Below are 16,798 nucleotides of genomic sequence, written 5' to 3' on the forward strand. Positions count from 1 at the left end.
CTTGCTGAGGTAGAGAGTCTGATACATGGATATCTTGCTGTTCTAGAATGGTCTATTGATGAGGGATCATGCAGCTTTTGGCCGGCCTAGTAGGGCCTATACGTGTTCTTTGCATGTAGCGGGAGTAGAGGTAAACATACTGAAACACACATACATAACATACATGGTTGATACTAGATTGAAATCACGTCAGGACCCCCTGCATTAACTTCCATTTACGACAGACGTCAAGCACCCTGTGAATCTTTTGTCGGACGTTTCCCCGTTTAGGCAGAGCCAGATCCCATGTTTCACCCTGTTGACGCACTGACGTCCGTGGGGATTGGAGTCCACATATATCAGAGGGCGCAGGGCAAATCACTGGACTTTTACATCAAAGTCAACAGTCCTTTAATTGAACATTACTCAAGGCCCAAACTTATATTTCTTGTTTTGTTTGATCTTAAGAGACTCTCAAAAGTGTTCCCTGCTGGGCTTCAAATTTTTAAAATCAATAATTAATTGTTTAAGTTATTTATTCATGTGTATCTTCACCAATTATGTGCGTCTAATTAACAATTTCAATAATTGATATTTATTTCTGAAAGGGTTCCTTATCACGCTGGCTGCTGAAAAATGCATGAGCAGGGATGCAGACTCTGTTAAGTTTTTTTGTTCTGAGAGAGCTTGATGCTCGGGGCTAGTACCAGGACACTTTGACTCTTCCTCTTTGAGTTGGCACTAGCCTTGTGATATGGGTCTAATACGGGCTTCTTTCATGGACTCAAAGCCCCAGCTCGGCACCATGTGATCTCATAAAGACTCCTACATGCCCATCCTCAGATACCCTTTTTTTTGTTCTTTAATAACCGGCTTCAAATAATAATGTTCCATGATCATTTTGCTTTGTGTATGGGGGGATGATGATGTCACAAAAGTCTTCAGAGTTGGACCTTGATGTATATGCCTATATGGCTATCCAACTCCATGGCTTATGTTTAAAACTCAAAATAATTAACTTTAATAAAAGTATGCAAAAGAAGTGTGTTCCCGTAACCTCTTTTGATAATGACAGTAGTTAATAAAAACAAAAGGTTGACTTTTATCAAGTTTTCATTTATTTTGGTTCCTATAGGATAGTGGGTTGGGGACTGGCAAAGCACATCATTCTGCTCTGTAACAACCAAAGCTAGAGAGACCATCACCGTTACCATACGAGCATCGCCTGAGCATCGAGGTCTACTTTCCCAGTCTAAGCAAAGCAGCAAAGACCCAACACCAAATGGACCAAAACCCCCAATCACATGAATGTGATTTCAGGGTCAGAATACCACAGTAGATACACAACAGTCGAACAGTGCTAGCAATAGAGGGTAGGGGTGCAGTACAGGATTTAGAATAGGGCTGCTTTAGGGGAGGAATAGGGGGGTCTCGGTTGACCTTCAGGGGGTCTCGGTGACACGTCTCAGGGAGCCAATGGTGGGGTTGGAGCTTCCCCACTCACTGTGCCTCCTGTACTCGCCAGGGCGAAGGAAGTACTGACGACCCCTGTAGTGGGGGTGCTCGTGGAGGATCCAGTAACCCTCCATGACGTTGGCGGAGGAGATGTCGCGGCTGTGGAAGCTTTCGTGCAGGTCGGGGCAGTCCTCCATCATCTCCATGTTCTGACCCCTGAAGTCAGAGCGCTCGTAGATCTTCATCCTGTAGTTTCCATGATACTGGGAAGAAGAAGACAGACAAAATGGAGAATGGATATATTAAATTATACACTTGACTTGACAAACAGTATATAGATGGTAATGTAAGTGTTCCATAATGAATGAAACATAACTTGAACCATGACATTTGTGAAGAAGAAATTGACCGTGTTAAAAAAAAGGTGTTGGGTGGCATTTGTCAGTAATAATCTCTAGCCAAGAAATGATAATAAATGCCAAGGCAGAAAAAAACATTAGACACTGTGGCCCTCAACTCAAGGGACTGAAAACTATGTGGGACTCACAGGGGGCACCATACGGCAGGAGCGGATGCAGTCGTTGAAGCCAGCCCAGCGCTGGTAGTCGGGGTACTCGCCCTTGTTCAGCATGTACTGGTAGCCAGTGTAGTTGGGCTTCTCGTAGGCAACCCAACAACCACTGTCCACCTTAATGGAGTTACAGCGGCTGAAGTGGTTGTGCATCTCAGCACAGTCGCTGCTGCACTCATAGTGGCGGCCCTGAAAGTTCCTGTCCTCGTAGAATATAATCTAGAAAAGAGAGATGGAAAGTGAAAATCAAAATAATAAACACATGATAACCTAATGTAGCAGGCGTAAAAGAAACACCTGAGCGGAGTTCCCACATCCAGTTTCCAGCGGAAAAGGAAGCTAGGTTGAATTAACTGTATCCCTGAAAACCGGATGCATCCTATAGTTGGCAACACCCCTAAGGGTGCACACATGATAACACACATATTGAGGAAATGTTTTGACTGTCTTCTGAAAAATGTAAATAACCTAGCTCAGAATGAATACAGAATTACATTTTCAATAACATTATTTGTATCAGGAACTGCAGTCCAATGTACACCATTTATGATGGGAAATTGAAATAGGCCAAGCCTACCTATAATATATACTTTTAGTACAAGTGTCTAAGAAGAGAGTGTTATTGGACCAATAACAAATTATCCACTGCTCATTTTCACATCCCAAAAACCTCACTGAGGTACATGCACATCCTTTAGGGCATGGGACAAAGGAATGTGTAGTATTGGTGGAAAAACTTGTGTTGTATCAATTGTGCCCGGTGCGAGAGAGACAGGTTGAGGTTGCCAGGATGAGAGTAGAACAGAAGGTGTCGTATGCTGAGGCAGTGAAGAGGATGATGTGTCATGGATGAGTATCAGGCCTAGGCCAATACAGAGTGATACGAATTTGTGCTTCAGTAAGGTCTTCTTAACATTCATTGCCATGGTTATCAACTGTACTGCAGTAACGGAATGTAAACCACAGAAAATAGATGCTGTGGTGGCATTATTTACAGGTTTTACTGCAAAAGAGTTACAAGGTGTGTTGAACGAAATAGTCCGTTAGGATCAACGTAGTGGAATCTGGTGTTGTTTTAATTTTTTTTATTAAATGGTGGTGCAATTCTTCCCTTTCCCCCTTCCTTTTTATTTTTATATCACAAAATGTAACGCGATCGACCACACACTCCCACACAGTAGGTGGCGGCATGCACAAACAAATGTGTGAATGCCATGATACCAAAGAAGAAGAAGAAGAATATGTACATCCTTGAGGCGCCAAGCCCTGCCCACAGGTGATACTTAATTGTTGCACACGATTTCACCTGGGTCATAGCTAGAAGGGATCCAGCATTTGTCAAATTCATGTTAATTTGACAAAAGCTGGATCCCTTCTAGCCATTAACCTTTATCTGTTACAGGTGATGCTGCTCATCATCACGTGACCAGTCCTCGCCATTTGATTTTCTATGTTTTAAAAGGCTAGAAAGTATGCCGATTTGTCAAGAGTCTTCGCCAGCAATTTAGTCAAATAATTTCAAAACAGAATGCAAGCGAAACAACATTGACAAGACGAACAAATGACTTCCATCTTCTGGTTTAGTTGTGAAAGTGAAGTTGAACTACAAGACTGAACCTACACAAGTAGGCCTAGCATTTTGTTAAAGTCCTTCGAAGTAGCTCAAGCCACATACATGTGAATTACATTAATCTGTTAATTTACTTAATTTTATCATACTAAAAGTGTTATTTTAGAATAAAGGAATACTCTACATAATGTGTTGCAAAATGTACATTTATTGTCAGCCACAGCGTGCAATTAGCAGCTATCAGAAAGCTGGTGTGGCAACCTTCACAGCAGTAAAGTTATGATTCAACTAAGTAACCTACAGCAGCAGACTATTTTTACATTTTTAGCAGACGCTCTTATCCAGAGTGATTTACACGAGCAATTAGGGTTAATTGCCTTGCTCAAGGGCACATCGACAGATTTTTCACCTAGTCGGCTCGGGGATTAGAACCAGCAACCTTTCAGTTACTGGCACAACGCTCTTAACCACTAAGCTACCTGCCGCCCCGACTATGGCCTATGCAGTGCTATTACTTAATGTCTGATATTCTTAGGTATTTTTTTCCTGGCAAAATATGCATTATGTGGGTGATAGGGTGCCATTTGACATCTGCCTTTGAGGTATGGGCTTTTTGCAACGCCTTTGTAGTTACATACACTAGTGTTGCTTTCAATTGTATTGGGTTGCACAAAAACAGTCCGTGGGAAGCCAGAAGATAAATCCATTTTAACTTACTGTGCCGGTGGGCAGGATGGTTGGTTATGACGGGGGGGGGGGGATTTGAGACAAAATATCTAAAGGATCGTATTATTAAACAGACTTTTCAAACATGGGTCTGTTGTAGACCCACTTCCTCTCTGCTTACCTCATGTCAAAATAAAAGTCCTGCACTTGCGCCAAATGTGGAAAAAAAATGAATAACTTGTGGGGGACTTTATTTAGTCTATTTAATAATACAATCCTTTAGATCCCTCAATCTCAAGTCTGGACCTCAAAGCCAGTTCCACTGCATTTATTCATTGTTCTCTAATTAGGGACTTATTTAGACCTGGGACACCAGGGGTGTCCAATTAATTATCAGGTAGAACAGAAAACCAGCAGGCTATGGACCTCGTAAGGTAAGAGTTGAGTACCCCTGCTTTAGATAATAAATACACCCGTGTTGCTAAAAGCACCTACCTTTGAGACTATGCATTTGTGCAGCCCTCCTCTCTGTCCAGTCCATTCATACTTGCACATTAGCTTTGAGCCTTTGACACATTCTATTCACCATCTCCTAAAATCCCCCTCCAATATCATTAATGGCCATTCATTTCTGCATAAATTGCAAGCTATTTAGCTATTTATAACAGTATCCAGCAAAGCCAAATATGAAACATGTATCGCGTTTTATCATAGAAAATTGATAAATAAGCCTCTTTCCTGTATTTCCCTGTGAAACGCATAGTGTCTTCATGCTTACCTTGCTCATTGTGACTGTGTTTAGTTCGGACTGGACCGGGTAGTGAGCGGTACTGGACCTCTTTATAGACCCTGCAGGGATCAGGCCTTTGTAAATGTGACACAAAGCTTTGTCGTGTCAGCACAATGTGCTCTACAGACTACAGAAAACTATAGGGCTGGCCCACAGCAGCAGCTCTTTGTCTCTGTCAAAGCTCTCTATCTCTGTGGAAAATACTGTACAACGGCACTTTCCGAAGTACCACAATAAGAGTTGCAACCTCTGCCTTTATTGGCATAGAGGCTAGCAATGTACAGATAGACTGCCAGAGAGAGAAATACTAGGCCCTCCTAAACAGCTTTAGAATGGATTGAACTTGTTGCAATGAGTGTCTGATTTGCAGTTCATTCAGTCAATCAGTTAGTTAATAATACACTTAACGTTAGGGCTGTGACATACCAGTATCGCAATATTTTTTCCCATGGCAAAAATGAAAACAGGAAGCAGACCAAACTCTTTGGTCCTTTAAAAACCTGCTGTATGTAAAATATTGTGTGCTATAGATTGGAATATAGATAAATGTGACTCTGGATGACAACATAATGATTTTTGTTTCCAACATTAGGGCTGTTTTACTAAAGAAGTTGAATCCACCTTGTTTTGTTTCCTTGCCATGATACTAACGAGTATGGCGATACTGGTATCATCCCTGCTCAACTTAAAGGAAAACTCCACGTAAAAACGATATTTTGGTATTTGTTTCATTAGTCCATTGTTGATATACTCCCAAAATGTTTTGCATGTCAGCAATCAAGTTTTCAAGATGTATAACTTTCAAAATACAGAAATACAGCTGGATAAATCGTTTATGAGGGTGCATCCATATTTTAGGGCTAATTATAGTATAGTATACATGCACAGCAATTCTCCTGTCTAATAACCATACTCTCTATCCAACACTTGCCATTTGCTGGAACTTAATTATTTACTCAAAAGCTTTGTTATTGTTTTGCCAGTGATTTGAGATGGAAAGAAAATCACACAGAGAAGCCACATTTTAAAAACCAGCACGTTTAATCACTTTGTTACAGTCCAGAGGTGAGAAGCTTACAGGCCACTCCTCATTCTCCTAAAGGAGCCCACCATGGGGTTGTGGCAGCCCCAGTCGCTGCAGGCCCTGTACTCGCCGGGGCGGAGGAAGTACTGACGACCCCTGTAGTTGGGGTGCTCGTAGAACACCCAGTAGCCTTCCATGACGTTGGAGGAGAAGATGTCACGGTAGCGGAAACGCTCATACACGTCGGGGCAGTCGTCCATGAATTCCATCATGTGACCAGACATCTCAGGCCTGTTGTAGATTCTCATCCTGTAGGCTCCTCTGTACTGTTGGCGGAAGAGACAGAAAGGAGAGGATAGGGAGAACATGAAGTGATTAGGGGCGTAATGATCACAGAGGTCACAGTAGAGTTTTATACACTGGGCAATCTAAGCATTTCTACACATCGATTAATACCAGAGACTTGATTCCTTTAGAAATAGATCTTCAGTCAAATGAGGAGCAACCTCTCAAAGCAGCAGTATAATACTTTTTTTTTAAACTGCCAAAAACACTGAGTGATGATGAATAGAATGAAAATTAAGAAGGTAAGTCTTTGGGGGTGCATGTAGCCTATTCCTTTATAACATGACTGGATCTCCTTGTGGTACTTTGATGCTTTGACTCCTCTCTGTATCTATAAATGACATCAAAAGGCTGGTGATTGACGCTGATTTCTAAAGTGCCATTTGATGTGTGGCAGGAGTAACCCTATCCATCAGTTTGATTGACTTACGGGGGGGAACATCTGGCAGGAACGGATGCAGTTATTGAAGCCCATCCAGCAGTGGTAGTCAGAGTACTCTCCCTTGTTCAGGATGTACTGGTAGCCGTTGAAGTTGGGCTTCTCGTAGGCCACCCAGTGACCGCCGGTCACCCTGATAGAGTTACAGCAGTTGAAGTGTCTGAAGGTGTCAGCACAGTCACTGTTGCACTCATAGTGTCGACCCTGGAAGTTGTGGCCTTCGTAAAAGATAATCTACAAAGAACAGAAATGTATAAAATAGTTTATGTAGAGAGTTATTTATACTGAGTCGGGATGATGGTAGTAAAATGACTTTTGACTGAAAGCCATACTCATGGATGTAGTGTTGCTCCTCAACAAGCTAGCTCCCTCAACAAGCTAGCTCCCTCAGCAAGCTAGCTCCCTCAACAAGCTAGCTCCCTCAGCAAGCTAGCTCCCTCAGCAAGCTAGCTCCCTCAGCAAGCTAGCTCCCTCAACAAATGTTATTTGATTTGAAACTGTGGCAAGCTTAAGAAGCATTGTGCCTAAGTATGTTTGATCTGGTCTGTTAAGGGACGCTGCACACCATAGATATCTCTCACTGTATTGAGATACACTACCGTTCAAAAGTTTGGGGTCATATAGAAATGTCCTTGTTTTCGAAAGAAAAGCAATTTTTTTGTCCATTAAAATAACATCAAATTGATCAGAAATACAGTGTAGACTTTGTTAATGTTGTAAATGGCTATTGTAGCTGGAAGCGGCTGATTTTTAATAGAATATCTACATAGGCGTACAGAGGCCCATTATCAGCAACCATCAGTCCTGTGTTCCAATGGCACGTTGTGTTTGCTAATCCAAGTTTATCATTTTAAAAGGCTAATTGATCATTAGAAAACCCTTTTACAATTATGTTAGCACAGCTGAAAACTGTTGTGCTGATTAAAGAAGCAATAAAACTGGCCTTCTTGAGACTAGTTGAGTATCTGGAGCATCAGCAATTGTGGGTTCGATTACAGGCTCAAAATGGCCAGAAACAAATAACTTTCTTCTGAAACTCGTCAGTCTATTCTTGTTCTGAGAAATTAAGGCTATTTTATGCTAGAAATTGCCAAGAAACTGAAGATCTCGTACAACGCTGTGTACTACTCCCTTCACAGAACAGCGCAAACTGGCTCTAACCAGAATAGAAAGAGGAGTGGGAGGCCCCGGTCCACAACTGAGCAAGAGGACAAATACATTAGAGTGTCTAGTTTGAGAAACAGGCTCCTCACAGGTCCTCAACTGGCAGCTTCATTAAATAGTACCCGCAAAACACCAGTCTCAACATCAACAGTGAAGAGGCGACTCCGGGATGCTATCCTTCTAGGCAGAGATGCAAAGAAAAAATGCCATATCTCAGACTGGCCAATAAAAAGAAAACATTAAGATGGGCAGTCTGAGATATGGCTTTTTCTTTGCAACTCTACCTAGAAGGTCAGCATCCCGGAGTCGCCTCTTCACTGTTGACATTGATACATGGAATAGCCTTCATTTCTCAGAACAAGAATACACTGACGAGTTTCAGAAGAAAGTTATTTGTTTCTGGCCATTTTGAGTCTACATTGTATTTCTGATCAATATGATGTTATTTTAATGGACAAAAAAAATGATTTTCTTTCAAAAACAAGGACATTTCTAAGTGACCCCAAACTTTTGAACGATAGTGTACATTTTGAGAAAGTTATTGCAAGGCTGATGTCAACATTGTGAACAGAGTGCTCCATGGTGGCGGTGGGGTTATGGTATGGGCAGGCATAAGCTACGGACAACGAACACAATTGCATTTTATTGATTGCAATTTGAATGCACAGAGATGCCGTGACGATATCCTGAGGTTCATTGTCGTTCCATTAATCTCAAATAAAATAAAATCAAATTGTATTGGTCACATGCGCCGAATAAAACAGGTGCAGACATTACAGTGAAATGCTTACTTACAGCCCTTAACCAACAGTGCATTTATTTTTAACAAAAAAAGTAAAAATAAAACAACAACAAAAAAAGTGTTGAGAAAAAAAAGAGCAGAAGTAAAATAAAATAACAGTAGGGAGGCTATATATACAGGGGGGTACATTTGCAGAGTCAATGTGCGGAGGCACCGGCTAGTTGAGGTAGTTGAGGTAATATGTACATGTGGGTAGAGTTAAAGTGACTATGCATAAATAATTAAAAGAGTAGCAGCAGCGTAAAAAGGATGGGGTGGGGGGGCAGTGCAAATAGTCCGGGTAGCCATGATTAGCTGTTCAGGAGTCTTATGGCTTGGGGGTAGAAGCTGTTGAGAAGTCTTTTGGACCTAGACTTGGCACTCCGGTACCGCTTGCCGTGCGGTAGCAGAGAGAACAGTCTATGACTAGGGTGGCTGGAGTCTTTGACAATTTTGAGGGCCTTCCTCTGACACCGCCTGGTATAGAGGTCCTGGATGGCAGGAAGCTTGGCCCCAGTGATGTACTGGGCCGTACACACTACCCTCTGTAGTGCCTTGCAGTCGGAGGCCAAGCAGTTGCCATACCAGGCGGTGATGCAACCAGTCAGGATGCTCTCGATGGTGCAGCTGTAGAATGTTTTGAGGATCTGAGGACCCATGCCAAATCTTTTCAGTCTTCTGAGGGGGAATAGGCTTTGTCGTGCCCTCTTCACGACTGTCTTCGTGTGTTTGGACCATGATAGTTCGTTGGTGATGTGGACACCAAGGAACTTGAAGCTCTCAACCTGTTCCACTACAGCCCCGTCGATGAGAATGGGGGCGTGCTCAGTCCTCTTTTTTTTCCTGTAGTCCACAATCATCTCCTTTGTCTTGGTCACGTTGAGGGAGAGGTTGTTGTCCTGGCACCACACGGCCAGGTCTCTGACCTCCTCACTATAGGCTGTCTCATCGTTGTCGGTGATCAGGCCTACCACTGTTGTGTCGTCGGCAAACTTAATGATGGTGTTGGAGTCGTGCCTGGCCATGCAGTCATGGGTGAACAGAGAGTACAGGAGGGGACTGAGCACGCACCCCTGAGGGGCCCCCGTGTTGAGGATCAGTGTGGCATATGTGTTGTTACCTACCCTTACCACCTGGGGGCGGCCCGTCAGGAAGTCCAGGATCCAGTTGCAGAGGGAGGTGTTTAGTCCCAGGATCCTTAGCTTAGTGATGAGCTTAGAGGGCATTATGGTGTTGAATGCTGAGCTGTAGTCAATTAATAGCATTCTCACGTAGGTGTTCCTCTTGTCCAGGTGGGAAAGGGCAGTGTGGAGTGCAATAGAGATTGCATCATCTGTGGATCTGTTGGGGCGGTATGCACATTGGAGTGGGTCTAGGGTTTCTGGGATAATGCTGTTGATGTGAGCCATGACCAGCCTTTCAAAGCACTTCATGGCTACAGACGTCAGTGCTACAGGTCTGTAGTCATTTAGGCAGGTTATCTTAGAGTCCTTGGGCACGGGGACTATGGTGGTCTGCTTGAAACATGTTGGTATTACAGACTCAGTCAGGGACATGTTGAAAATGTCAGTGAAGACACTTGCCAGTTGGTCAGCACATGCTCGGAGTACATGTCCTGGTAATCCGTCTCGCCCTGCGGCCTTGTGAATGTTGACCTGCTTAAAAGTCTTACTCACATCGGCTACGGAGAGCGTGATCACATAGTCATCCGGAACAGCTGGTGCTCTCATGCATGCTTCAGTGTTGCTTGCCTCGAAGCGAGCATAGAAGTGGTTTAGTTCGTCTGGTAGGCTTGTGTCACTGGGCAGCTCGCGGCTGTGCTTCCCTTTGTAGTCTGTAATAGTTTTCAAGCCCTGCCACATCCGACGAGCGTCAGAGCCAGTGTAGTACGATTCAATCTTAGTCCTGTATTGACTCTTTGCCTGTTTGATGGTTCGTCGGAGGGCATAGCGGGATTTCTTATAAGCGTCCGGGTTAGAGTCCCGTTCCTTGAAAGCGACAGCTCTACCCTTTAGCTCAGTGCGGATGTTTCCTGTAATCCATGGCTTCTGGTTAGGGTATGTACGTACGGTCACTTTGGGGACGACATCATCAATGCACTTATTGATGAAGCCAGTGACTGATGTGGTGTACTCCTCAATGCTGTCTGAAGAATCCCGGAACATGTTCCAGTCTGTGCTAGCAAAACAGTCCTGTAGCTTAGCATCTGCGTCATCTGACCACTTTTTTATTAACCGAGTCACTGGTGCTTCCTGCTTTAGTTTTTGCTTATAAGCAGGAATCAGGAGGATAGAGTTATGGTCAGATTTGCCAAATGGAGGGCGAGGGAGAGCTTTGTATGCGTCTCTGTGTGTGGAGTAAAGGTGGTCTAGAGTTTTTTTTCCTCTGGTTGCACATTTAACATGCTGGTAGAAATTAGGTAGAACGGATTTAAGTTTCCCTGCATTAAAGTCCCCGACCACTAGGAGCGCTGCATCTTGATGAGCGTTTTCCTGTTGATTTATGGCCTTGTACAACTCATTCAGTGCAATCTTAATGCCAGCATTGGTTTGTGGTGGTAAATAGACAGCTATGAAAAATATAGATGAAAACTCTCTTGGTAAATAGTGTGGTCTACAGCTTATCATAAGATACTCTACCTCAGGCGAGCAAAACCTCAAGACTTCCTTAGTATTTGTGCACCAGCTGTTGTTTACAAATATACACAGACCGCCACCCCTTGTCTTACCGGAGTGAGCCGTTCTATCCTGCCGATGTAGCGTATAGCCCGCTAGCTGTATGTTATCCATGTCGTCGTTCAGCCACGACTCGGTGAAACATAAGATATTACAGTTTTTAATGTCCCGTTGGTAGGATAACCGTAATCTTAGGTCATCCAATTTGTTATCCAATGATTGAAGATTGATCTGCCGCCATCACCTCGTGTTTCAGCCCATATCACAAGGATCTGTACACAATTCCTGGAAGCTGAAAATGTCCCAGTTCTTCCATGGCCTGTTTACTCACCAAATATGTCACCCATTGAGCATGTTTGGGATTTACATTTACGTCATTTAGCAGACGCTCTTATCCAGAGTGCATTCATTATTTTTATTGATTTTTCATACTGGCCCCCCATGGGAATCGAACCCACAACCCTGGCGTTGCAAACGCCATGCTCTACCAACTGAGCTACATCCTTGCCGGCCATTCCCTCCCCTACCCTGGACGACGCTGGGCCAATTGTGCGCCACCCCATGGGTCTCCCGGTCGGCTACGACAGAGCCTGGCTTCGAACCAGGATCTCTAGTGGCACAGCCTTAGACCACTGCGCCACTCGGGGATGTTCTGGATCGAGGTGTTCCAGATCCCGCCAATATCAAGCAACTTCTCACAGCCATTGAAGAGGAGTGGGACAACATTCCACAGGCCACAATCAACAGCCTGATCAACTCTAAGGATTCACTCCCCTACTTTATTTTTAAGGTATCTGTGACCAACACAGATGCATATCTGTATTCCCAGTCATGTGAAATCCATAGATTAGGGCCTAGTTTATTTATTTCAATTGACAGATTTTCCTTATGTGAGCTGTAACTCAGTAAAATCTTTGAAATTGTTGCATGTTGCGTTTAGTTTTACAACTGAAGTCTTTAACATAGCTTCATAAATTGTATGCGTAGCTTACTTTGCCAAATAGCTTCCCTATACCTTAAGCCTAACAGCATTTGGTTATCCCCCTAATTACATCAGCAATCATCAAACAAGTAAGCTAAACGTGTTAGCTCATACCTTTCCCATGGTTGGAGGGCTTGATGTCTGCACCGTAGCCCTCAGCAGACTCACAGGTCCTTTTTTTATACTCTTCTACTGACAGTAAAATAGACCTGTGTCTACATCGTAGTGACTAGAAGTTACCTTTTTAGACATCAGTTACCATTCCAATTGTCTCTCAAACCATAGGCTCCTCTTTACCCACAAGTGCTAGAGTTTACCGAAACAAATATGAAAACTCCCCCTCTACCCCATATGCCTGCCTCATTCTGTTTTCTCTACACAGACCCTTGTTCAGCCATGACCTGGTGATGCACCCATTGAAACATCACACAAAAGGCCTTTAGGTATGTAGTGTGAACAACAGAGCTTTTAATGTTTGCAGGAGGTGAGACTGTTCGTGCACTCTCTAGTAAACAAAACAAAGCCATATTTCTACAAATATTTGGGGTTGATGTGAATTTTTTTTATTGAATGTTGATATGACAAAGTTACGAAAATGTTAAATGGATTATCATCGTTTATTTCAGTGTGGGTTCATGTTTTCCCTCTCCCTGATCTCAGGTCACAGAATCGTGGTTGTGTTTTGTTCATAGACCTGTGTGTGTGTAAGTGATTCTGATGTTATTGATTGAATCAAGCCCTTGTGTTGATGTAATCTAGAGTGATCTGTTCTCTTTTTGCTTCCATAGCCTGCAGACCTACTCTGATGCCATGTACAGACAACTGTGTGTGTGTGTGTGTGTGTGTGTGTGTGTGTGTGTGTGTGTGTGTGTGTGTGTGTGTGTGTGTGTGTGTGTGTGTGTGTGTGTGTGTGTGTGTCAAAGGGAGGGCATAGTTGTGTCTGAGTGTATGTGAAAAGTAATAGTGCTTTGGCTTGTAAAACATACCCCAGAGCGTAAGGGAAAAGGCCAGAAAGAGTTGCCCTTGTGTGTTCTGTTCCCAAAGCCCAGCTGATGCCAGAAAGGTCAGTCTCATCCTTTAGCCTTTCATGAGGATAAAGAGCCCATGCCCTCTCTCTACTTCTGCATTTTGCTGCTTCAACTCTGTAGAAAGACTATGTTTTCTGAAACACAATAGCCATTCTGTTCCTGGGCAAAAACCTGCTACTCTGGCAACGTTTCTAACCAAATGTGACTCATTTTCAGAGTTAAAGAACAGTTGATGAGCTTTAATTTTTTGATAATCGTTGCCTTGAAATTCCCCTTGGCTTCTTTAGGTTTCATGTTTTAAGCGGCACTCTATGACATAAGTAGATCATTGATATCCTTTTATCACATTGTGCAGTGTAATTGTCTCTGATTCATCAGATGTCTGCTTCTCTAAAGGTTCTTGTGATAATTGTTTGTTGTTGTTGAAAATGTGACCAGATTGAGGTCTTGGGTGCATAATAGGACTCAGTCTTCATCAGACTCTTCGTTAGACACTTCATCATTCTAGTTGCACTCATCTTAGGTTTTTTTGCTAACGCTTTTGGACTGCATCTTCATCGTTGTCGTTAACACCACTATCATCATCATCATCATCATCATCATCATCATCCTCCTCCTCCTCCTCCTCCTCCTCATCATCATCATCCTCCTCATCATCATCATCATCCTCCTCCTTATCATCATCATCCTCATCCTGGGGGGGGGGGGGGGGGGGGGGGGGGGGCATTGCAGCCATCTCTGTGTTGTCCAAGGAACACACAGTGCCAGGGTTGGGGAGTAATCAGTTACATGTAATCTGATTACAAAAAACGAACTATAATCAGTTACGTATGTTACCAGAAAAAATATTGTAATCAGATTAAATATACTTTGGAAAAACTACATGATTACTTATTGGATTTCTTTTAAATTCAGAAAGGATGTTTGTTGGGAAAAAACTACTTCTTGGATTACTTTTAAATTCACACTATGACACCTTTCTGTTTTCTCAATGACATTCAGTAACTGAGCATAATCAGATTACATTATTGAGTTTGGGTAACCCACAGTACAGTACTGATTACAATTTCGGACAGGTAACTATTAACTGTAACGGATTACATTTAGAAAGTAACCTACCCAACCATGCATAGTGCAATATGTGTAGGCTAATCACATAGGAAATGATGACACTATTAGCCCACTGAAAGGGGCCTTGGAGATTGATTTGCACTCTGCAGTGCAGAGAATGTTGACAGAAATCAGCCTAATGCTGGTTAACTCTCAACCTTTTTAAAAAATCTTACACAGTTGGGAAAGAAAGAGCCATACCACATATTTGATAGGCTACCTAATTAAACTGAGCCTATAACATCATGCAAACAGATTTTAGTCAAAACAAAGAGACATTGAATTGCACTAAAACTGAACATGGCTTCAAATTCCAAACCATGATGTCTTTAAACTCACTGTCAAAAACCATCACAATATATCTCCAAAATATTGCAGGCAGAGATAGGACCACTTAGCCTAAGTAGGCCTCCAATGTGGCCCTTTCTAAGCAGTCATTTAAAGAACACTATCTTGCTGACTCTTCTGGGGTGTAAACAAGGGGTCTGTATAAATATATTAATTCGATGGAGGCTTCTCTTCAGAATTGGCTAATCTGGTGTTGAAAACGCGGCGTGATCGGTCTGTGCTTGCCAAAGTCTCCCACGTGAATAGAGTGAATACCTGTTTTGCTTAGAGATCATCCTCCCCATTCTTCCATTAAACATTTCCAGGCAGCCTCTCTCTCTGCCAACGCGCGTTCTCTATCGGGTTTGCCAGACGCAGACGCGGGAACTGCTATGAGCTCGTGCCAGGGCTGGGATTTACCGCGATGCGTCTGATGTGCTCCATCTTTTTGCTTGGGGATAATTAAAAGAGGAAATGGTGCTGGAAGAACAGAACGGAGGAGGAGATGGAGGAGAGGGAGAGGGCGGGGAGGGGGTGCAGCTGTCATTTATTTTAAGCCGTTCACACATGTTGTTTTTCCCTCATTTGTGACTTTGCTTAAAACTTTTCTCACCTGAGGATTTTGTATAAATCCCTCACTGGGAATGAAGCAGACAACACACAGGTGGACATTTTAGCCAATGTGGTTTTTCGGGGGAGTTAGGTTTAGGCCTATGCTTCATTCAGCCTATAGGCCTACATTGCCATTTTTTATGAAATAACCCTGCTATTTAGCCTACTTGGAAAGGCCATAGTTCACAATCTAAACACAAAACTTGAACCTTGCACCATAAACGAGACTAACTGAATAGTAAACCCACTTCTTCCTATCCAAACATTCACATCAATTTCACATGTGGGAGTAGCCTAGATCCGAAATGGATCTTGGTCTCAAAGTGTTTCCCCATCTCTAAACTCTATGTCTCGCATGCCCCAAAGCTTTGATCCACGCACCTTTCAAACAATTCATGCTGTTTACTGACACATGACAAAAAAGTTAGGCTACACCTCACCTCAGCCGTGCTTGTGCATTTAGAGCCCGGTAGAAAACAAACGGGGAATTCAGTTTGAAGGAGCTCTAACTTTCACCAATCCCTAAATTTATAATCACATGTGATGCCATTTCTTACTTCCTCAAATGTGTCATCAAAACAAATGTGTTCTGACAACAGTTAGTGACAAGTGCGCCAAAGGAGAGGCGGGAAATCAGCGGTTGGGCTTGCTATCAATTATTGATTGCGTCGCGCCCGACCAACCAGCAGACTTCTTGTGATAGGCTAATGAAATACATGAATTTCAAAACAAAAAAATAAACCAAGGTCGGCCCCATTGTTGTGTGAAGGCTTGTGAGTTTGATTGACTGATTGAACATTTTCCTCGTTTGCTAGTGCGGCTGATCAAAGGCGGGCCCTTATTGCCCAAGGCCACTTGCAATTTATTTAGAGGGGCTGTGCCGCTGTCCCAGCAGGTAACAATACTGGGCCAAGCCACTCAGGATAATCATAGCTTTGAGGTGTCTCCCCCTCCCCCCATAGGCCACACACACACGCACACACACGCACGATTAAGAGGAAACATCCATATTAGGCTGATTTAGATTAAATTGGTAATACGCAAGGGTGTATTTTGCGCTCACATTCTGAATAGCCTCAAAGGAATACCCACCTTACCTTGATAAAAATCTATAGGCCAACCAAGTGTTTTTCATGTAGGCCTATAGCTTAGACTTTATTTATAGTTAATTTCGGACCCATGTCCTGATTTCCAACATGCCTTATCTGATGAAAATATCACGTGACAATTCTTCCCTCAAGTTTGTTTATATTTTCATTTGAATTATTATTAGTTGTTTA

General features: G+C 43.0%; 2 protein-coding genes across 2 annotated transcripts; both read right to left on the reverse strand.

The window, feature by feature from the left end:
* Window positions 1-1,421: 1,421 nt before the first annotated feature.
* Window positions 1,422-4,796, reverse strand: LOC311131980 (gamma-crystallin M2-like; the record flags this gene model as incomplete). Its single annotated transcript, XM_084165130.1, has 3 exons — window positions 1,422-1,697; window positions 1,982-2,224; window positions 4,737-4,796. The coding sequence occupies 3 exons, from the start codon at window positions 4,794-4,796 to the stop codon at window positions 1,422-1,424; spliced, it is 579 nt and encodes a 192-aa protein (XP_084021256.1).
* A 1,309-nt stretch (window positions 4,797-6,105) lies between these two features.
* Window positions 6,106-15,350, reverse strand: LOC311134138 (gamma-crystallin M2-like; the record flags this gene model as incomplete). Its single annotated transcript, XM_084167731.1, has 4 exons — window positions 6,106-6,381; window positions 6,831-7,073; window positions 12,556-12,630; window positions 15,327-15,350. The coding sequence occupies 4 exons, from the start codon at window positions 15,348-15,350 to the stop codon at window positions 6,106-6,108; spliced, it is 618 nt and encodes a 205-aa protein (XP_084023857.1).
* Between the last annotated feature and the right edge of the window lie 1,448 nt (window positions 15,351-16,798).

This window comes from Coregonus lavaretus (assembly GCF_964263955.1).
Source record: "Coregonus lavaretus genome assembly, chromosome: 1".
In the NCBI taxonomy this organism is placed as follows: domain Eukaryota; kingdom Metazoa; phylum Chordata; class Actinopteri; order Salmoniformes; family Salmonidae; genus Coregonus; species Coregonus lavaretus.